The sequence below is a fragment of the Alosa sapidissima genome, chromosome 3, assembly GCF_018492685.1.
Source record: "Alosa sapidissima isolate fAloSap1 chromosome 3, fAloSap1.pri, whole genome shotgun sequence".
Taxonomy (NCBI): Eukaryota; Metazoa; Chordata; class Actinopteri; order Clupeiformes; family Clupeidae; genus Alosa; species Alosa sapidissima.
Window position 1 is genome coordinate 11074433 of NC_055959.1, and position 24018 is coordinate 11098450.

Genomic DNA, 24018 nt, shown 5'->3' on the forward strand with positions numbered 1-24018 from the left:
AGAAATTGCCCAACAATATTTGAAAAACCTGTTTTTCCTTTGGTAGGATTTGCTGAAATTGCTTTAAAAAAAATACAGTGGAAAAACTTTCTGAAAAGTATTTTAAGTACGTGTTTCATCAAGCATACAGCAGACATACTTACATAGTGCGGTTATAGCCGATAGAGGGCCGCGAAGCGAATACAGAAGTTCTGTTCACCCTATAACGAGTTGATGAACCACTGAAACAATTTTGGAAACATTATTTTAAGGTACAAAAAACTCTTTGGTGTTGCTTTAAGGCCCATTCACACCAAGAACAATAACGATAACGATAACTATAACCATAACCATAACCATAACCATAACAATAGAAGTGTTCACACTGAACAACGATAAACAAAGTCTCTCCTTGTGCTAATGAATGTGACGGTTAAAATTCGATGGGTTCTGATTGGTTATTCGTTTTTTATCGTTTTGAAGGGTCTCTTTGAATCGCTCTGAAAGTGATCCCCAACGATATCGTTCTTCATGTCGTTATCGTTATAGTTAATGTGAAAACGTCGTCATTCATATTAACAAGAATTATATTTATTTATAGTTATCGTTCTTGGTGTGAATGGGCCTTTACACTGGACGTCTACACCAATGCAGAATCCCTTGTGAATTCTAAATCACAGCAGTAATTATTTATATAAGTTTTCATGATTTTTTTATAGAATACCAAAAAATACATGGCATATGTTTCAAACGGACAGTTCGCTTTTCTTCTGTATGCAGCTATATAGTGCTGCAAATGGATTATCCCATAATGGCGATTAATATTTCATATAGTATTAGGGCTGCTGCCAGATGCACGGAGGTGCAGTGGAAACCGGCATGCAGTGTTTCTGTGTCTGCCGCTGTCAGGTGCCTCAGAATGTCTAACGGAGAGAGGCTGCACATGTGGGAATTGGGGAGGGGATTTTTTTTCAGTCCTGGATTTTACGCCGCAATGTCTTGGCTGCTCCAGTGGATCAAGAGGAGAGAGAGTGGGGTTTATGGGAACGGCGATGGCCGTCTCCCATACGGATTACTGTCATCGGGTTGGAGCCAGTCTGTGGGAGCAGAGCCAGGTGGAGGGGAGAGGAGGGGAGAGTGCAGAGAGGCAGGCCAGCCTCAGAGCCTCACTTCCTGTCCTCTTGCACTCTTTCCCAGCAGAGCTCAGGACGCCTCTATCAGGGTTGTGCATAATTCGAATTGCAATTCTGCTTCCTGTTTGCTACCTCAATTGAAATGCAAGTGAAATTCAAGAATTGAATTGGAATTTAGGAGCCAGTTTCAATTCAATTCTGGAATTTTGCACAAGCCTGGCCTCTATATGTAAGGGATAATGGACGACACCACGTTCGAGTATCAGATAAATAATGCACGTTCGAGGTGGTAATGTGGCCTGCATTAGCACCTCAAACGTGCATTATTTTCATTACAGTATACTCAAGCGCTGTGTCGTCCATTATCCCCTACATATCTGACTTCACGTCTCTCTCTCTTGTTCACTGTCACTATTCTTGACATCGCGGCCTCTTCCAGTTTGGGACAACTCGGTGAAAACAAATGCAACAACTGGTGAAAACAAAATGCACGGATAACTGAAGTGAATTTAAATTGGAATATTTGGCCATTTAGTCGGGTCACTTTTCCTACGACCCCCGCTGGTAGTTTGTAGGGGTACTCAGTAAATCCAGCCGTCGTCAACTTCAGAATAGTTCTAGGGCATTTTCAGTGAACAAAGGACACTAATTCAGTGGTCCCCAAACTACGGCCCGCCACCTCATTTTGCATATATAGCATCTGCCCCGCATGGGAGTATGACATCGTCAAACTATAACCTCCGTAATTTCCCCCATTCATTCTCTATAGCGAGTCTTAACAGTACACGTGTAATACTCTTTTTGTCCACTGGTGGTTGTTTTGGCGCTGTTTCGCATTTGCCATCGAAAACAGAATGAAATGTAGGCCTACTTGCAAACAATGTAAGAGGCCTATGCTGACTCTATCAGTGCTCAAAGTATTCTAAAAGTTTATCAATTAATTGCTAATAACTAACTAACTTCTATTCAAGTCATATTTCTGGGACTTTCTGGGATAATTATTTCTATTTTTTATCCACTCGTTCATACAAATTCACAATTCAAAAAGTTCTCATCAGGTGAGTGAAAGTGGTCATTTCAGATGTTTTTGCCAGCACTTCATAAAACTCTCATAGCTTGAGAACTTTAAATTATTTGTAGGATATTGCTTGTTCACAATTTGAGCTGTGTATGCAAAGACACAGAGTTCAGAGTTCACATTTTGAATATTTCATTTGAGCTACATTTTACACTGATATGCTAGCAATGGTATTAAATTACAGTAGCCTATGATTAAATGTAATGGAATATTCAACTAAGGTAGACTGTTCACAGCACTAAGCTATTTATGGTTACTGATATACTCCGAATCTCTGGCCCTCTCTTAGAGCCAGGCATTTTGAGCTGGCCCTCGGAAGAAAAAGTTTGGGGACCACTGCTCTAATTCAATATTACGTATAATTTTGCATTTCAAATTTCAATTGGTTATCCATTTTCAAGCAGTTTTTCTTTTTTCAAATTCGATTATTTTATAATATATGATATATAATATGATATATTATCTTAATGCTTAGCACTAAAAGCAAAAGATTTTTATAGCATACTGTATAGGGAGTAGAGTCACCTTTGTCTGTGCACAGGAACTCTGTGACACGGAGCTGATACGAAAGCTGGATGATCACACAAGAATAAAGATAATGAAAGATAAAGGCTTGTAATATATGTAGGCATGCTTGTTACTGGCGCTGTACTTAGAGAGGCCTAAGATCCAGATGGGAGTATTTAAGACTGAGGGGCCAGCTGTGCTATGCAAAAACCCTCTTAACGTTTAAACTGAAGTTTCAGCCAAGGAGCGTGGGAGGATGAGGCCTCCAGTTTCCTGCCTCTGCACACACACACACACACACATGTACACACATGCACGCACACACACACACACACACACGCACACCCACGCACGCACACACGCACGCACGCACACTCACACGTACACACACACACGTACACACACACGTACACACACACGTACACGCACACACACACACACACACACACACACACAGATAAAAAGCACGACGGCCCTAATAATTCTGTGTCTCTAGCTCCTAAGCAGCTGATAAGTGCACGCAGTGGTTCTCACAGGCTCTCTGGGTCGGTTTCATGTCCAGAATGGCGAGATGTAAACGAAGTGAGCGAGAGAACCCAGTCAGAAGCAGGCTGCCTGTGCACACACTCGCGTGTGATTGGTGGACTGGAGAGGAGTTGAGCATTAGTGCAGATTGGCTGAAGAAAGGGAGGTATGAAATATGATTCTGAGAGTGGAAGACTTTGATCTGTTTCTGTGTAAGGAGTGACTCAGCTTGGCTCATGACACACACACACACATACACTTATCGTAGCGCTTGACCTTCCCTGACTGTTTAGCTTTGGGATTTTTTCAGGCAAAATCACTGCACACTGCATGTCTGAACATGAATGTGGCTGTGCATGTGAAGGGTTCAGATGCAAAAGCCTCTAAATGCCACCTATGTCAAAAATGAGATAAAGATGGTGAGGGGATGCTCTCCACACATAGTATACGCTAATCAAATAATTTAACTTCTAAACCCACTACATACCACTCTCTTCCTGGTCTGAAATATCGATTTATAGGCAAAAACCTATAGGAGCCTGAATTTAAATGCTCATTTAAAAGAAAAGTGGTCAGACGGATTTAGAGGGTTTTGCATCTGAACTCTTCATGTATACTTTGTGCTGTTGTGTAATTTGCGTCAATCTGTATCCTTTTGTTCATGTGTGTGTGTGTGTGTGTGTTAGGGTGGTTCACAATATAATGGTATAAGTAAAAGTTTTCCAAATTTTGCCAGATCGCATTTTGCCTTGTTCCTATTGACATTTTGAACATCTGTACCAAAAATTGAGCCAATAGGACGCCAGTAAAGGGTGGCACACTTTTTTACAATTGCTCAACCTAAGAATGCATAACTTTCGCAGGAACCAGAAAGGGGGGAAGGGGGGACCTCACTAACCACCACCAATGGTAGTGAGCTGAGCATCAAAAAATGCCAGGGCGACGAGTTCTTCTGACGGGTACCACAAATGTCGTCCAATGCTCTTCAACGCAGCATCTGCAATGGTTTTATTCGGATACCAATACATCATGTATTGTCTGTGTGTCAATATTGTGAAAAAGTGTGCCACCCCTAAATGTGCAGCAATTGACTCCATTTTTGGTACAGATACTTGGAACAAGACAAAACGCGATCTGGCAAAATTTGGTGAAAAATAATTTTGTGAACCAATTTTGTGTAATTTTGTGTGTGTGTGTGTGTGTGTGTGTGTGTGTGTGTGGGTGTGCATGCGTGCGTGCATGCGTGTGTGTGTGCTCCTGTGTGTGTGTGTGTGTGTGTGTGTGTGTGTGTGTTACGCACTCACCAGACTTGGGGTTGCAGAGCACAGGCGGGCTGCTGCTGAGGGTGGGGCTGCTGCTGTAGTAACCGCTGCTGCCACAGCTGCTGCTCATGCTGCTGCGCCGCACCGCCGACACCACCCGGATCTCCTTAGTGGGACTCACTGCAGGGATGGAGAGAGCGCACGCGCAAGAGAGAGAGAGAGAGAGAGAGAGAGAGAGAGAGAAGGGGGAGAGAGCGAGAGAGAGAGAGATGGGGGAGAGAGAGAGGACTCAGGGAGAAAGAGAGATGGAGGGAAAGCAGGAGGAGAGAGAGAGAGAGAGGAAGGGAGAGCAGGGGGGTGAGAGAAAGAAAGAGAGACACAACACCTGCTTTAGAGTCTCACTCCTGCAGCCATAAACAGGCCTGAAGAACCACAGTTACTGAGTCTGCCTTAAAGGAACACACCAAGGTTGTGGGAAATGAGCTTATTGGCTCTCTACCACAGTCAGATAAGAGGATACCACTTCAGTGTCATAAATATGAACAGGTGTAAAAACAGGTGCAAAAACATGTGCAAAAACAGGTGCAAACCTCATTGCCACTCAGAACCATATCTGAGACAATCTGTGGAGAGTGATTCAAATGAGCAACATAAAACTGCCATCTATATTTTCTGTTTGCACAAACAAGGTATACATATGAGGGCTACACAGTCAAAGTGAAACCATAAATAAATGTGTTTAATCGCTTCAATTCCCCTGAGGTATAACACTACACAGCGCACCAAACTGTTATTCTGTCCCAGTCATCCAAGGTTGTTGGAACAGGGAGCCCAGGCTGCTACAAATTAAAAGCCTGTACATTCCTGCTGTGCAGAGACAGAGCAGAGGACACCAGACGCGACGCCCGCCTGCCCACATCTGCTCCCTAACTCGCCTAACATCAACAAACACGGGCGCAAGAATGCCCCCGCCACCACAGCGCCCCGACTACAAGAATGCAAACAAGTGTGGCGGACAAAACAAGTGATAACGGCCTGCTGCATCCTGCTGTGGTCGGCCAGCACGGAGCGGTGCGCAGACAAGAGAGAGGGAGAGAGAAGTTTGGACAGGAGTAGCACTGGGCCAGTCACTGCACTCTGAAGAGCTTCCATTGATATGCTACAATGCTCAAAGGAGGTTAGACGGACTGACCAAACTCAAGAGAGAAGTTTGGACAGGAGTAGCACAGGGCCAGTCACTGCACTCTGAAGAGCTTCCATCGATATGCTACAATGCTCAAAGGAGGTTGGATGGATTGACCAATGGGCAAATACTTTCTAGTGATCCATCAACAATGAAGCAATAAAGCAATCTCTATTGTTTCTACAATACTGTTTCAAGGAATCTGGCTATATGATTTGGTAGAGCATGCTTCATATCACTAATGGGGGTTTCAAACATGTTCTTGTGCTGCATTTGTGCAGTGTAACTTTGACAAAGGACAGAGAGCCTTCTCTGCTGTACAAAGTTCAGCGAGTCACTCAGCCATTCTGCTGCGTGTGCTCCCTGACACGGCTCTCTTCGGGGATACTGGGGATGCTGTGTTCTGACCTCACCCACAAACGGGGCGCTCTGCTCCTCTCCTCTCCGAGAGGCCATTTGGCAGGAGGGGAGTAGGATTAAGATCCTCTGCGAATTCCCGCGTACCTCTCCCACTGACCGCATGTGGCCACAGTGTTAATATGAGGTGTGCGGACTTGCGCCATCGCACATTAACACTGGCGCAGACCTCACCACTCACACTCACACTCAGTTCGCCTGAACTGAGCACAGCATTCATCACTGGCTCCCTGTTGGTAGCAACATATTTCATCTCCATGAAAAAGAACATTGTGTAACTTTGGAGGCTGAAGTTCATCTGAGACAGTTAGAGCTCTCAAGTGTGCTATAAACAAACACTAATCATTTTATGGCTGAGGCCGAATCTTGTTTCTCCTCTCACTTCTCCGAACTGCCTCCTCTGAGTGTGATATACTGAAAGTTTAAAAACGTTTAATGGAAAGGTGGCAGGTGAAGCTCACACTCATGTATGTCTTTCAGCAATAACACACTACATAGAAGCATTATTCATTTATAATTAAACGGGGCACAACCATTGAAGTCAAAGATACAAAGAGTTAATGCATTTTTCTCAAAAATAGGAGTGAATCTGGCTAGCTTATTGTGAATAACCAAATGACAGTTAGCAGACATGCTGCTTCGTGTGGGCATGGCCTGTGTGGGTGAAAAGGAGCCAGCCTAACAGACCCAGAAAGACCTAGCTTAACATACACTATATTGCTCTGGTACAAGTTGGGTTTCTATTTAGGTCATTCGCATGCACACACATGCGCATTCATGAACATTTGTCAAAAAAAATGTATATCGGCGTGCGTTTCCATCAACTGTGCAAATTCAAAATTGACATTCTCCTAATCAAGGGTTCTGAACTGTTGTGGGATCATAACATCAGGTCGTCAGGGCAACGTTTATGGACAACAACACGTAGGTAAAAATACAACAAATGTGAATAAATCTCCATCAACTTTAATTGCATTATAACTATGTGAATCGAGAGTAAATCCACCACCGTCTAGCGAATCACATTTTTATGTGCACTAGAGGATTGCATGCACATTTCCAGTGTTTCCAATTATTAGAATTTATTATTCAGATGAAAATGATTTCTTATTCAGGTCAAAGTGTGCATTAAGCTGCAGTATGTGTCCTAATGTGACTTGCTTAGTTGGGGGGATGGAGGGCTAACACTGTAACTAATCCAGGACCTATACCTGTCTGTGTTTACTGGTTTGTACAAACAACTTAAAAATACTGCTAATAAATATGGAGTAGGTTCTCTTCTATGCTTTATTTGAACATTAGGCCTATTTAGAAGAAAAGCCGCTGGCTTTACTTAGAACTGATTATTTCAATGGATTCATTCTGCTGCAGACAGAGAGAAATGGTCTTCAGCACATTAATATTCTGGGAGCGGCACAGACACTCAATAAGAACCAGACGAACTTTTGGAGGCAAATAAGGCAATATTTTATATTCTGATCACACCCTGTTTGTACACCATTTCCATTATAACATGTGTTTGCTTGTAAAATTTGTTTGCTTTCAGCTTTCAGAATACATCACGAAGTAGGAACTGAGTGTTGAACCTATGCACATCATAGGCAAACCCACTCAGACCTTACCCAGCAGTATCTAGTTCAACATAACTGGCCAGCAGTACCTAAGTCAACATAACTGGGATGATTATGAGGTCACAAACCACCTCATGACAGGTCATAAGGATTGCTGTGTCATATGGAGCCTATTTAAATCTCACTCCACCCCAACAGTCATCTAAGCAAGCCATAAGTGTGCAGGCACTTTTTAAGGAAAGTGTGCAGGCACTTTTTAGAGGAAGCTGTAGCTGAGTTAATTCTGTGTGGACCACCCCCCGCACTGTAACTAGACCTCTAAGGGGTGTGTGTACCTGACAGGAAGCTGGTGTTGCCCCCCTCGTTGTTTTGCTTGCGCAGGCAGAAGGGGCTGTCGTGGCTCTCAGGGATGGTCTTGCAGCGCTCGTTCAGGAGCTCCATCAGTCGCCGCCGCCGCCGGAAGTTCAAGCGGAACTGGTAGAGCAGCCCTCTGTCCACAAAGTGGTGCTTGTTGGTGACTGTGGGATAAACAAAACAAGCATGGCTTGAGACGGGGTTGTGCCACCTCTGGATGTGACACTAGCAACAGAACACAGGTCTTCCCCTAGTTATGAGAGCCAAAAACGGAAGGATAATGGCTTCTACTGATCACAAACAACTTCAACACTCACAGGGTGACACAGCCCTTTTTCAATATGAGAATATGCCACACATCAAGTTTTTTTTACAGATGAAATCAGTTAATCTGTTTAGAGAAGCAGAAGTACCGGTAATCCATCAAAACGACTAACAATGCATATCAATATTACATTGGTAATCCTACAATCCAAAAAAGAGAGGACATATTTGCATTGAACCACAATAATAACAGATTAATAACAATAATAATAACACACAATAATAAAAATAACTGTTCGCAAAGCCTTAAGACCATTTTAGCCTCAAAGCTAATCTATGTAGCGTCTGTGATCCCCCAATGTTTCACTGGCCTCTCAGACTCTCCTAGAAAGAGTTGAGAGATATGAGTGGAAGTATGAGTATCAGGTGGAGAGGTCTACTTGTCAGTATGAGTTATACACTTCTGAGTGCTAGTCATGTGAAGAACATACTTGTCAGCTTGTGTGATTACATTATTTACAATGCAAAGTTTCTTAAGAGACACTGCCTCACTGTTAGTTTTGTGTGTTTTATATGTTTTTATTGTGTGTTTTTATGGGGTTTTTTGTGTGTTTGAGTGTGTTGTGTGTGTGTGTTGCCGTGTCGGTATGTCAGCTGGTTGGGCCTCAGTCAGTCTCCACAAACAGACCTATTGTCGTCAGTCGTGCTGTATATGTGTGTGTGCAAGCATTTGTTTGGTTGTTTGCATGTCTCTCTCTCTCTCTCTCTCTCTCCCCCCCCTCTCTCTCTGTGCGTGTGTGTGTGTGTGTGTGTATTAAAGCTCAATTACACAATGGTAAAACAGCACAGCACTGGGCCACATGAACAGTGACCTTTCGATGAAACACTGAATATAGGCTATAGCCTATAGGAATATTTCACTGGTCTACATGCAAAACAAAGAATGTGTGTCTATGCTGAGGGATGAGGTTTCTTCAACCACTTCAACCACATTCCAAAAGATAATGTCTCTATGACACATTGACAAAAAAGCATTGCAATGTTTCACTGGTTGTTCCGTAGAGGTCTGTAGTGGGCAACATGGAAACCAAGACTGAGGAAACGCCTCCTGTCGAAGCATGGTTGGTTATCTATGTCCTTAAATAACTCATCACAGAAATAACCTTAATCTAAACCCTAGTTATGAACGAGGCACCAACTGACACCTTGTACACTCTTAAAACTAATGTGGTGTCCCTATCTGGACACAGAGATGTGTTAAAAAAAAAAACACAAGTTGTGTTATTTTCAACATATATTGTGTAATAAATAAAAAAGGAAACAACACAAACTGAGTTGTCCCTATCTGGACACAGAGATGTGTTAAAAACAACTCAAGTTGTGTTGTTTTCAACACATTCATTTTAAGAGTGTACAGGGTAGACAAGTGACCTTTCACTTCCTAAAAGTATACCGGTAATAGCAATCAGACATTACAAAAACAAACATAACATTTCAATAGTACAGGTCAGTACATTTTTATCCAGTAAATAAAATTATGACATGCACGTAGGAACACAGACAGATAACACAAACAGAAAATGAAGAGGAAGTCTTTCAAAGCAATGCTTTCTCACAATTCGGTGTGGTGGTAGTAGTAGTGGCTAAGGAGCTGGGCTAGAATTCAGTAGCCAGAAAAGGTGTGAGTTCAATTCCTGGCTGCCACCGTGAGCAAGGCACTTAACCCTGAGTTGCTCTGGGGGGACTGGCCCTTGTAATAATAGACATATGTAAGTTGCCTTAGATAAAAGCGTCAGTCAGAGTTTAAGAAAATGAAGGAGTTAGAGAAAAAAACAATTCATAGTGCATATTCTGTATTACTGTATTACTATTTTGAATATTAAGCCATCTCTGACACATTATGCAAACCAATAGCTACTCTCTCCGTCCCTAAATGGAAAAGGATTGTGTGGGGGGGGGGGGGGGTTGTTTGTATGGAGTGGAACAGATATGCAGTATAACAAAGACTGCTTCATCTCAGCCCACTGCTGTCAGGCCAGGCCATAATCAAATGGACAGCTCTTGCACCCTCTGCCAGAGAGAGAGAGGAGGGAGTGAAAGAGTGAGAGAGAGGAGAGAGCGAGAGGAGGGAGAGAGAGAGGGGGGGGGGGGGGGAAGGGAAAGGGGGGGGAATAATAAGGTGGACAGTTCTATGGCAACTGGCAACCTTATTTTGGGTTTAATTCAGTTAGTGTGTGTGCAGAGAGGGGGAACAGTGTGTCAGAGGCTGAGTGAGTGAGCGAGACAGAGAGAGGAAAGACAAAACTGGAACCATCAGAGAAACTGGGGGCGGGGGGCAAGAGAGAGAGAATGTGTGAAAGAGAAAAGAGAGAGAGGGAGAGAGAGAGAGAAGGGGGAATGAGGGAGAAGGAGAGAGAGAGAGAGAGAGAGGTCATGTAAGGCTTGGGCTCCAGTTTCTGTTGTAATCCTCGAGACAGATGGCCCCCATCGCCATGTGTCAGACAAACGTCACAGGAAAGGGGCAAACAGAGAGAGAGCGAGAGACAGAGAGAGAAGTGTGTAGAAAAACATACGTTTTTGTGCTTTTTAACGTGGTCGAGCGTGTACATGTGTCAGCAGCAGACGAGAAGTTTCTCAAGTCTGTCAACTGCAAAATAAATATGAGACAGTGGAATGTCCATCTGTTGCTGACCATCACTGTGGGCCTGAGCTCTTTTTGGCTTTGGTCTGCTAGAAAACCTCTCTAGACCTTTAAGTAAGTGCATCTGAAGACATATGCATAACAGCGCAAAACTTCAACTTATAAACACTGCTACTGGCAGAGGTAAAATGAGTTTATGAAATTAATGTCATATGATGATAGTTGATAAGTTAACTACTAGAACATGACATGAACCACATGACTGGTATCATACGCATTGTACCAGAGCGTATGATATATTTCTAATATACTTTTGTTTCCAAATTTCTGTTATGAACTTATGCTTTATGGAAAAACTGATTGAATTTGTTAATATAATGATAGTGCATTAGACTAAATGTGTACCCCATAAGCCCTAGCTCTTGTTACTCATCATATGTTCACTATACCTTATGAGCAATTGGAATAAATGAAGACAACAGACAAGACAACAGTTGTGCAGAAAAGGCAGTTCACGCTGAGGCTAAAATTAGCTTCAGTTAGTTTACCACGTTCCTATTAAATGCACAAGTACAACTGATTATGGTAATCTATTTGTCCAGGTCAGTTGATAAACATGCCCATTCACTGATATTTAATCGATTTGTTTTTTAACGGTGATGCTTACTTATATGCATATGACACAGGCTAAAGTTTGCCTAAGGTGGCTAACCTAGCTTAGCAAGAAATGAATCAGGGATCATAGGCTGCTTTAGCACATCTCTCTTATATTGCATAGTTAAACAACTTATGACAGCGCCACTGAAACGTCATGGTCACTTCTTTGTGTCATTACCTTCCTTAAATTCAATAACGACACTAGGCCAAACATTCTCTCTCCGCCTGTGTGTGTGTGTGTGTGTGTGTGTGTGTGTGTGCAGGAGAGGGTGAAATGCTGATCCCGCTGCTTCTTTCTTTGAAACTTTTAAATGACTTTAGCACTCGAACAGCAAGTAAGGTATGTTACCAAGTGGTTTCATCCTGGGTTCTACTCTAAATGTCATACTGTGTTGTTGCATCCTGCATCCTAATGTTATGCCTTTGTTCATGTGTGCTCTACTACCAAGTGGCAGTTAGTTCAGGTGAAACGTTTAATTTCTGTAGATTGTGTTGTTCACCCTATGAGTGCCTACAATCTTCAATATCTTTCTTGAGTCTTATAAAAGTGATAGTGGGATAGTGAGCAAGTGAGAAGGCCCTGGGCCCTGAGTGCAGTGGGTTTGTTAAGTGTTTACTGTCCAGGGAGTGATTCCATGATCCAGTGTGAATGTGAGTGTGAATGGGATAATGTGTAATTGTGTTGTCATGAAGTTGTATTAGTGTTTCCCATGATATGATGTAATGTAGTGTTGTATTTCAGTTTGCTGTAAATTACATCAGACTAACTACCTCCTGTACTGATCATTTTGTTGATGTATGTATTTAGCCCTAGTGTATTGAATATGTATTACTGACTACCCTTGTGTTTTCCAAAAACGCTGTCTGTTATAATAAATAATATAGCTCAGTGTAGCTGTGATGAGCTCTCTCTCTGCCTGTTAACGAGCCTTCATTGCTCTCAATTATCTGCCACTCCCAGTCTCTGTCTCTGCTCTGCCTGATTAGTCGCACCTGTCCCTACCCTTGCTCTCTCGTTGACCTGCCAGCTGCACTGCATTTCCTGTTAACCATCCCCTGTATTTAAAGCCTTGTTTTTCAGTCCACCTCTGTCAGAACGTCTGCAAAGCCTGCACCTGTAACCTGCACGACTACGCGCCACTCTGACTCCTGCTTTTGTACCCGGACCCGCTTGACTCCCCTCTGCGCTCCTGCCGCAGTAACTCAGCCTGCCTGCCACCTTTACTATTGCGAGTTCTGCCTTGGCTTTGTCTGTGCTGCTGCCTTGTTTCGCCTGCCCTGTTCCTCTGCTCTCCTGTTGTGTGTGTGTGTGTGTGTGTTCCCCAGGACTTCCAGGCCCCTGGCGTGTAAGCCCAGACCCTTCGTCCCCACCAACGTTTGACGCCTCTCTGCCACTGGGACACACACACACACCCACACACTTCTTTTCCCCCAACCCTTTAATAAACTGAAAGAAACGTGACACACTTGTGGTCCTCGTCTGTCTTGCCCGTGACAATAGCCTAGTCTATTTCCTACTGCTGAGTGCAGTATCAAGCTTAGATTATTTGATGAGTACCATAAATATAGTATAATGTGTCTCACAAAAAAGGGTTGGATAGATTGAGCTTTATTCTTAATAGATTGATTTGAGATACAGTGAAGTATTTTATATAACCTGCAGTTACATAACCTGCAGACACGACTGTGGTCAATGCACAATTTTGTTTAGTTTTTTTATTTACGCAAAATACTGCCATGTGGTTTATTTACGATTTATTTATATTTAAGCATATTTACTTGCAGTCTGCAACAAAGCTTGCAAAGCCATAGTGCTCTATTTGACATAAAGAAGACTATAGGATGAATTTATGGACATGCGTGGTCATGATACCGAGGCATCGTGCACTATAGATTACACACATGTGACTGGAACAAACTAAAACAATGGATCTTCTTATCTACTCTGCAGGATGTGCACTGTGCAGATGGCTGATCTATCCTACAACTACACGCACACATACACATTATACACACACACACACGCTGCTCACCGTGCTGGATGATGCCATGCTCCAGGAGCCTCCGCCCCAGTTGCTCTGCCTCTTCCCTGGTCGCCGTCTCGCCCTCTTGCAGTAGCCAATCCACAAACTCGGACGCCACCAGGCTCCGCTCGAACGTCACGCCCTCCTCCTCTCGCGTCTGCAGGAGGCCGTTCTCCATACTCATCAGCCTGCCGACAGGACAGCACAGTCAGACACCCACCCAAGCCACGGCTCTGCCCCAGCACCCAGTTAATCTGTGCCAAGTCTCAAAAACATACGGACGACCAAAGTCTCGACCTGCTTACGTGCTGACAAAAACACATTTTGTTTGTGCGTTAAACCTGGGTTAAAATGTGTAATGTGTTTTTACGGACAAGATGTTCCACAGTGTGGTCAGACATTTAATAACAAATCTTCTCCTCTCATTAGTAAAGGGGATTAAGTGTGCACCCAAAGCACAGTGGGCATCCACAGCTAAATTAAGCACTTTGGCGTAAAGGGGGTGTTGCTGTGCAATATTTGGTTCTTGCTTAGCCTACTTTCCATTACCCAGTCCTAGTGCGTTTGCTCAGTGTTCCTTGTACGCTGCTGCAAACTAAACAGACAAATGTACCGCTCCCCTCTAAAGAGATATTGGGCTTGGCTAGAGAAAGCGCATGAGGTCATCAGACGACAAGGGGCAGTCACCTGTAAACGATTCCTACCTTTAACATACAACATCCATAGTACTGTGCACTATGGACACACAGGCTAGGATGGAAAGCCACACCAAGCACTTTTGGGCTGAGATATATAAAGCAAACATTTGCCTGCATCAAACATTTGCCTGGCTAATGACCCTTATCTAATCCTACATCTCCGTGCCTTCCTCTTGCTAGGAACACAGTCAATTGGGCGAGGCCCTCTGTCTAAAATGCCAAGCCTAGGCACCTGAATCTTAACTGATAACGTGGACATTAAGTGGTGCTGCAGTTGTGCAATCGCAGTGTGACCTTGGCCGAGGTTAGACTAGCCTCACTGACCCAGTTTTTAATCCATGTGTCCCATCTCTTTTCTTTACAGCCACTGTCTCTTACTCAGTAGTCACCCTGTCACCCTGTCACCCTGTCCAATCCCTTGGCATAGAGCCTGAAAATCGGAACTGCAAACCATATCACTAGACTAGAGATGCATCGCTAGACATATCACTACACATTAACAGCTGGTCAGGGCTGGCCACCTCCTGATGGTTGGTGACACAGATGGGGAAGGTCTGCAGGATTCCGTTACTGTTACACTGGTGTCTGCAAATCATTTCCCAAAATAACAGGGGGGGAAAAATCTCCACTGCTGATGGTCCTTTGAGAACAGCCCGTTTTAGTCTCACTCATATCCTCCAAAGGATTCTATGATCCTTATCGAGAGGAAATGATAGCGGGCCACATTTTTCCCGTCATTTTCCTCCTCCTCCTCATCATCTATGTTTTTTTCCCTCATGGCGAGAGGCCGCATGCCATGTGTTTATGCAACACAAAAAGGTCCTGGAAGTGCTCATACCACCGCGCTAGGGCTTCATGGCGCTCTTGCAAGACTTGGCCAAAAACACAGGAATGTTATAATTAGCTGCCATTGTGGACTCCCTGCTGTACTCATTGGGGGCGGCGTGGAAAAACAGGGCCCCTCAGCATGGGCAGGAAGCTCCCGCGGCCGTTAACCAGAGAGAGACAGAGAGAGAGAGAGAGAGAGAGAGAGAGAGAGAGAGAGAGAGAGAGAGAGAGAGAGAGAGAGAGAGAGAGAGAGAGAGAGAGAGAGAGAGAGAGAGAGAGAGAGAGAGAGAGAGAGAGAGAGGCCACCCTCTCAGGTTGGTGTCCGGTATTTCGGATTTACCGCGGCCCCGACAGAGGGGCAGGGAAACAGCAGGGAAACACAGGGGAAATAGAACGAGGATGTCGGGTCACTGTTCATCAAACAATTTCAAAGGGTCTCCGAAGCCAGTGACCAGCCTTAGAGCGAACGGGTAAAACATTGACAGACAGGCCACCACTCCCTGCAGTGGAATCTGAAGAGTAAGTCAGGGGGCCATGTGGAGAGGGACGAGAGCCAACTCCACCTCCCCTGTCCTGTCCAGCGCATCATGCCAGGTCGAGCCTGCCGAGCGGAGGAGTGCACCCACTTTCTCCTCCCGGCTGTAAATCAGTCGGTGTGCGAGTGAGCCGGGCGGTTCTGGTGACAGACAGAGGAGTGATGTGGGTGGGGGTGGAGAGAGCTGACCCATATACAGATGCTTATGGGCTACGCAGCGCCACATGCGTCCAGCATTGTTACATAAAGTAGCAGATGTCTTCTCACACCAGACAGCCTCTTCCTAGGGTGAGACTGAAAACACTGTAACGGCACAGAACATGCACACACACACACACACACACACACACACACACACACACACACACACACGCACGCACACACACACACTCACATGCACGCACACACACACACAAACAGGCATTTCTGGTTTTGGACCACATCTTGTTACTTGTTACTATGCAAGACTGCCCACTCAACAAAGAGGCAGCTCCTCTATAGCAGACTGCTGTGGCATTGCTGTCCACCTCTGCTGCAACACATAGTATATCATCAGACAGGACTGGACCATCATCTCATTGACCCAGTAAAGCCTCCAGGCCTGTTACAGCTTGAGCCGTCATAACTTATCATGCTTAGTGTTCATTAGGTCATGCATTCAATAGTAAATGTTAAATATAGACCAGCCACCTGGGCCTGTGGTCCGCAGCATGAGATGATGTTAGTATTTGGACATGATAAGAGATGAGTGATGCCCCACTCACAAGGCCGGCACAGTCTGTGCGCATGACCTTTAGGAGAAGGTCAAGGGATAGAGTTCCTGCATAGAACCCAGCCATGTACGTGAGAGACCTTCAAAGAACTCAGTGTCCTGATGGTGGAAGACTGATGCAGTATTTCATCATGTTCATCTGACTAGTAATTATTTACAGAAAAGAACAGTGCTACTTGTTTTAACTTGTTTGACGGTAAAGGCTGTGCATCACACATAGATATGGAGTTAAACAACGCCATTAAACACAGTTTTCTGTTCTGACTTGCTTGTTTTGATTTAAATATCAGTATCATACCAATGTAACAGGGATAACACTTCCAAACCTGCTTTAAATTGAATGTATCAACTTCTTAAGAGAGCAACATTGAGTTTATATAGAATCTAAACCTATCTAGACATACATATGTTTGAACGTGTGTCGAGTTAACAATCTAACATGTCCTCACACAACCCCATACATCCCTTAGACAGAATATTGCAAGACAACTGAATTATTGTGCAATCCATACTCTAAGCTACAGCGTTCAAAGCAACCATTTCCAAGTCAAACAGAAGTGACAAACACTGATCTGACGTGATTTGATATGTGAACCCCCGCTCCTAGATGTTCTGTCCGGATGCCAAACTGCAAGAGGCTGATGGATGCAGGTGAAAGCAGTTAGATAAATAGACTGAACTGACTGAAGCACTTCTCCAATCTGCTGGCAGCCTGGGTCTCCATGGGAACAATTAATTTGCGGAGGAAGTGCGAAAACCAAATGTACTGACCTGCCTGCTGCTGGGGACCAAAGTGGTTAGGTACCAAGAAAAACACACACAGAGGCAACAACAACGTCCAAACAACACTGAACATGCCCGTTCAGCTCAAAGGAGCGTGCGGATTGGCTGGTCTGACCCACCAGTTGAGTATCTGTCTTTTATCTGAATGGATTGTCAACATATGAGACAACATGTCAGTTTTGTTGTTTTTTTCATGTAACTTCAAAGGAATTACATTCCCTAAGTGAATGTCTAGTATGACTTGGCCAGGTATGACTTGTGGCTTGACACTTTGTGATGATGAGAGACATGCTTGGAAACAAGTTGATCTTGAGAGTGTCAAAAGCAAACAATAACAGCTCCTGACGTTCAGTTCAAATCCTGCCCACAAAAGCACCATTCACCTTTCTGCTGTGCTACTTTGAGTTCCATTGTCCTGAGGCACTGGACTGGTCTAGAATGTTTAGAAGGCTTCTAGAAGGCTTCAGATGTATATTCTAGGCAGTCTGTCTGGCTCTTCATAAATATTGAACGTCTAAATGACTCGAATTTCTACAGAAACCATCATTGTGCAAAAACAATCAATTTCAATTCTTTTTGTCCAATAACACTGCAATTATACTATACTCTTAAAATTAATGTGTTGAAAACAACACAACGTGTGTCCAGATAGGGACAACACAGTTTGTGTTGTTTCCAACACATTGTTTTTGTTATTTGTTACACAATATGTTTTGAAAATAACTCAACTTGTGTGGAAAACAATACAACATGCGCTGTTTTTTAACACATTTCTGTGTCCAGATAGGAACAACACAGTTTGTTGTTTCCAACACATTCATTTTAAGAGTGCAGTAGTGAACTTGAACCTCACTACTTGTTCACTGTACTAAAGACTGAATGTGAAATTGTATGAGAATTGTGAGTAAACAAAAGAAAAAAAGACACTGCTTCTCAAAACACATCTATTCACTGTCTGTTACACACCATGGCTTTATGACAGAATGGCAGTAGCGCCTCACCTGCCCCATCCTACATTTACACCAAGCCCCCCAAAAGCTTGCCTCTCTAGTGAAAGAGCAGCAAGAAAACATCCGTTCATAAAAGGAGGGAAAATCAACAAATTAAAAGACAAACACCAACATACTTCTCGTATATCCTCTGGCCCCTCATGAAGACCTTGGCCTCATTGTCCAGGGGGAACGTGCCGTCATCCTTCCGGAAACGGTAGAAGAGCTTCATGTCTTTGAACTCCTTGTGTTCATCAAGAACTGAAAAATAAACAAACAAGTGTGGGTCATTGATAAGACCAAAGGTAAGACCAAAAAAACAATAAATACCTATAATAATAGCATTTGTTTTACTGTGCTTTTCTTAGCCATAACATTAAGTAAAGGCCTTGAGGAGATAGAACATAGTTCTTTTTTCCTAGTGGCATTAAGCTTCTATTGTGCTGTTGTATACACTGAGGGTTCCTACACATTTTCCATTTCAAAATTCCATACTTTTTCCATACTCAAATTTTCAAATTTCTCGGTACATTTTTTTTTTTAAGTATATTTTTTTGGGCTTTTATGCCTTTAATGCGACAGGATAGTGGAGAATGACAGGAAGTGAGTGGGAGAGAGAATCGGGGTGGGATCCGGAAAGGACCACGGGGCGGGAATCGAACCCGGGTCGCCGGCATACGGTGCAGGTGCCCCAGCCAGTTGCGCCACGGCCGGGGCCACGGTACATTTTTATGACCATATTCTAGACATTGTCAATGGAGCGTTCTACTAGCATTGTCAATGTTTATTATTAACTTGGTAGCCCTTGGATACTTTTCGTTGGGGGAAGTGCTGTGTTGGAAGGTGCACCCACATTTTTATTTCTCTGTAGATACAGCATAGCCTACATATGTTGGAGACTAGTGCACTGCTGGCAGAGGCCTCAGAAATCACCATAAACAATATTATTTGTTTGCAATAACAGTTTATCAGATAATGCAGTATCCATGTCTTGGTATCTTTTACAAAATCAATAAAAAGTCTACCAGTGTTTTAGCCGAAAATAGCCATACCCTTGTTTCTTTTTTCCATACTTATCCAGACCTGGAAATTACTAAAATCAAATTCCATACTTTTCCAGGTTTTCCATACTGCGTAGGAACCCTGTGTATAGTACTGTATGAATAAAATGAATGAAATGAATAAAAGCAAAAATCTTGTTCAATTACGATTGTAAATAAAATGTGCAGTTGCTTTATTTTCTATCATTAAAATATGCGAGAGTGAGCATTCAGTCCCCTAAACATATGAAGTACTGCACTGAAGGCTCTCATCGTTTATGGAGGCTCAGGACACATTGGGGAGATAACCTGACAAGTACAGTATATTGGCATCTGATCTTATAACACTGAAAACAACATTTCTGACAGACATTAAGTAGTGCCAAATCAGCCACTGACAGTCACCTCATACTACATCTGAACATCGAGCACCCATGTAAAACAATATACAGTCATGTGTGGCATTATATAGCAATAACCCAACAACTACAGTGCTATACACATTCATCCTAGAATGTATGTTCTTGTCAGAGATCTGAAAAACGTTGACAATCAGACTCTTTGGGTGATAAATGAATTTTTGTCATTTCCAATAGCCCGTCAGAGTTGTGTGTTACCATGGTGGATGATGCTCTGATCCAGCAGCTTCTGCATGATCTTGATGGCCGTGTCCCGGTCGGAGGCCTCCTTGTGCTCCATCAGCCAGTCGATGAGCTCCTTGGCCACGAAGCAGTTAGGGTAGGTCCTGAGGTGGTGCCGGCGGTCCTTGATCACCTTACATTCATGGAGCCGGAGCCTGGGATGCACATATACGGAACTGGGCATGAGCTTAAACGTCTAAAACATGCTTATCATACACTCTTTCACCCTCAACCCACACACATACAGACTAAACACACACACAGACACACACACGTAAACACACAAATACACACGCACACATTACAGTAAATATCATAATACATATGTAATCAGAAGAAGAATTCATAGTCTACTCCACTTGCACTACTCCACTTGTACACTTGCACACTTGCAACTTGTTGTTGTTGTCCTGTTGTCCTGAACACTTCTGAACACACTTCTGCTGCTCTTACATAACTTGCACCACTATGCCACTTGCATACTTAGGTCAAACAAAACTACCTCAGCCATTTATTGGCCTGACTTTTGTACTATTATATTGACTGTCTACTGTATGCACAATTGCACAATTTCTACCAAATTTTGCTGCTCTTATTTCTTCTATTCTATGTGCCTTCTTATTTTTACTTTTTATATTGTTTACTTGAATGTTATGTTTGTCTGTGGACCTAATTGGTAAAATATGTCTTGTCTCCGCCGTGGGATAGTAGGAAACGCAATTTCGATCTCTTTGTATGTCTTGACATGTGAAGAAATTGACAATAAAGCAGACTTTTTGACTTTGATAGGCCCCATTTCCCTGATTCTGAATGGACAGATGAGACCTACAGTGATTTCACAGACACCAATTTAATAGATAATTGTCATGTCAGTCGTCTTAATAACTTAATTAGGTCTACGACTTCATATCATTATGGTTGTGCCTTTGTACTGTGACTTTCAAGGGACTATTGTACTCTTACAAGCATCAGAGGTGTAGAGCAGTTTGACAGCATTCTGAACCTATACCCTGACAGGATCAGTTTTAAGTAAGGTAATAATAGAACTGATCGTAAAACTACTGAGCGTGTTATTGTCACAGCCATGCCAGGTTCCCCAGAAGCCACACCCAGTCACTCACCTTCAGACTCAACAAATCCCTCAGCCACGCCCATCAATCAGTCCCTCACAGCTCATGTCTCCAGTTCACTTTCCCCTGATTACTGAATTCCCTACACCTGTGTTTCTCTGGACTCTAGCCCTATTTTTGTCCCACTTCCCCAATACTCAGTGTCTGGTCTCAATGTGACAAGAACTCTGTGCTCCCGACTTCCCACGTTTACGCCAGTTTTTGCTGGAAGCTTCAGTTAAGTTGGATCATTTGTTTGGACTACCTTTTTACTTGAACTCTTTAGCTAATCTTCTGTGCTTTGGACCTTTTGGACCTTAACTTTGTGTCTCCTGTGTGTTTGCTAAGCCGTGGGCCTGCAACTTCCTTGTTTAACGTTGTGTATCATTAAATCTGAAAAACCTTGAACTGAATTCTCTGTCTGAGTCAGTGTATGACGGTTATATGGCAACAAAAAGCATGCAGTGGCTCATCATTCACATTTGAGTGCCCACAGGTGACAGATGTGGTGTTTGGAACCCACACCAAGACCTTGCCTAGTGGCTTGCTAGGCTCACTACAACTGTTGTTTATTATTGTGTCAAGTAGTGTTTCCAACTCTGTTGGTGAGTCTTGAGCTCCGCAATGCTGCTCTCCATTATCAGCAAACATATGCTACATCTCATGTCTAAAGGGATTTGGGTGCTGCTGTCCTAGCTGATTTGTGTGCAAAGGAGACTCAAGGCAGTAGTTAACGGCTGCAATATAAGAAATAGCAATAACAGCAACAATAAGGATTAATGTGGCTCACACATAACTGCAACGTTTATAAAGCCAATAAAACACAAAACAAATGTCCAGCAATTTCCTGGAAAGATGTTATTCAACATGTTATTTTGGTGATCTGCTTTAAGACACTGCACAAACAACACAGTAAAACTTTTTAAAATATATTTTTGTAGTTAATTATTTAGCCCTGGCCTTTGTCCATTACACCAACAATTTGCCAATTTCCCAACCTCTCTGCCATGAGGAGGAAGGTCAGTGGCAGGTCCAAAAGCCAAGTCAATAAACTGAGTAACCTAACAACTGGCACAGCATACTGGCATGATAACCAATCTGTAACAGTTGATTTGAACAGTCTACAAAGAAACAGGTTCTCTCTACTTTGCCATCTGAACGTCCACAGATATAAACAGTGGGACAATTAAAATGACAGTGGGTGAAGGTCACTTGACGGCCGACATTATGCCACTTGGCAAAATTTCACAATGCAAACACACCAAGCTCATTGTGCACAACAAGCCGTCAAGGCGTATTGTTACAGTCCAAATGGGTGCTAACACGCCTTTGTTTGCGGAGCTGCAGGGGTAGGCTACATTGCGTTGCACATATAGCACACAGAGTGCACACAACACCACCACAGCCACTCCTACCTCAACTGCTCCCCTGTAACCAGCACCTCGGCCATGCGTTCCAGCTCTGCAGCCTTCTTCTGCATACTGGTCTGGATGCCGTCCATTTCTGCGTTTAAATGCATATAGAGGCAAAAAATGAATGAATGCAGTGACAGAATACACGAGACTGAAAATTACGATAATGTGATCCGTTACGTTAGTGCACGCTCAGTCATTCATTTGCACGTGATCGCTGTAACAGTTACAGTGAGAGCACTATACAATACAAAGCCAGCTAGCCAACTGATTGTTTTCATGAATTCAAGAAGCTGAATAAAAATAATTACTGACTGCAATGTCTCTGGTCCTGTTAAACAAAAGCATTTAGGTTCTATTACAAATAATGATACAGTTTACTGTAAAATGTGCAAACAACCCATCACAATCAGGAGACAGCAAGCCTTACTAGCTTGTCATATAACAGGGTCGTACCCAAGAGCTTTCAATTAACAGAGGTATAAAAATAATGAAATTACCTTTGAGCCGTCCTCTGGAAGCGTTAACTGTAGGACCTGTGGCTAAAAATTACATCCAATTTTGCCGATAGCAGCCATAGTAAAAAAAGGTGTTTTAAAATTAACACAAAAAACAGACATGCCTGTTTCAACCCAATGCAACAACTTAGAACAGTCTTTCTGTCAGCCAATCCTTCAGCACAAATTATTCAAAGTGTGTAGTACTGCATATATGTCAGCATTCCAGCTGATAAACAGAAACCTACTAGCGAAGTACTACATCGACCCGTCTGTTAATGCACATCAACAGATATATGCGATATCCCCTTATCGTCTTTGATTGTTTACTATTTGACACCAAAGGCACGTTTCGCACTAGTGCAGCGCGAGCCAACTTGCTCTGACTGCCGTGCCGTCACAGGGGGAGTTACTCCACAGGGCGGGGCTTGAGGTGGGAGTAAAATCATGGTGTCTTTCACGTTATAATTTTAAAGACTTAAAGATCACATGTCGTTGTCAAAAATGAAATTATTACTCTTCAACCAGAAGAAATATGGTCATATACACTATAGATAAAAGTATGCCATTACATCCACAGTGATCCCAATATTCATATGTAGCCTCATATGGAATTGATAGATAGATAGATAGATAGATAGATAGATAGATACTTTATTGATCCCCAGGGGAAATTCAAGGTCGCCCTTTGGGGACCATTGGTCCCCCCTTTACAGCTGTAGCTTCCACTCTTTTGAGAAGGATTTCCACAACATCTTGTGATTGTGGAATTTTTCGCCCATTCATTCTTACTGTCAATCTGAGGTCAGACACTGATGTTGGACAAGAATACCTGGCTTGCAATGCTTTAGTATGCCTACATCCCAGATGTGTTTGATGATGTAGAGAGAACCATGTTCTCTGCAAGCCAGTCAAGTTCTCCCATACCAAAATCATTTAAACATGTCTATGGAATTGCTTTGTGCACTGTACATTCATGCTGGTGGAGGGATAATGGAATAGGGGTTGTTTTTTAGGGGTTGTGTTAGTGAAGGGAAATCTTAATGCTTCAGTAGTCTATAAGACAATTTAGACAAATATTCTTCCAGCTTTTTGGGAACAGTCCGAGGAAGCCCTTTG

At 43.1% G+C, this 24018-nt stretch overlaps 1 protein-coding gene across 2 annotated transcripts in view; it reads right to left on the bottom strand.

Annotated features, from left to right (window-relative positions):
• deptor (DEP domain containing MTOR-interacting protein) overlaps nucleotides 1–23494 on the bottom strand; it is a 31936-nt gene extending 8442 nt beyond the window's left edge. The window contains exons 1-7 of one of the 2 annotated variants that reach the window (XM_042086528.1): nucleotides 22903–23494; nucleotides 22406–22493; nucleotides 19858–20036; nucleotides 18338–18461; nucleotides 13605–13783; nucleotides 7991–8173; nucleotides 4527–4664 (exon numbers count right to left, since the gene is read on the bottom strand). In XM_042086528.1, coding sequence (XP_041942462.1) covers nucleotides 4527–4664; nucleotides 7991–8173; nucleotides 13605–13783; nucleotides 18338–18461; nucleotides 19858–20036; nucleotides 22406–22491 — 889 coding nt within the window. In that variant the 5' untranslated portion in view covers nucleotides 22492–22493; nucleotides 22903–23494. Of the gene's footprint in view, nucleotides 1–4526; nucleotides 4665–7990; nucleotides 8174–13604; nucleotides 13784–18337; nucleotides 18462–19857; nucleotides 20037–22405; nucleotides 22525–22902 lie in introns of those variants that run through there. The other variant, XM_042086527.1, reaches the window with a different exon arrangement.
• Between the last annotated feature and the right edge of the window lie 524 nt (nucleotides 23495–24018).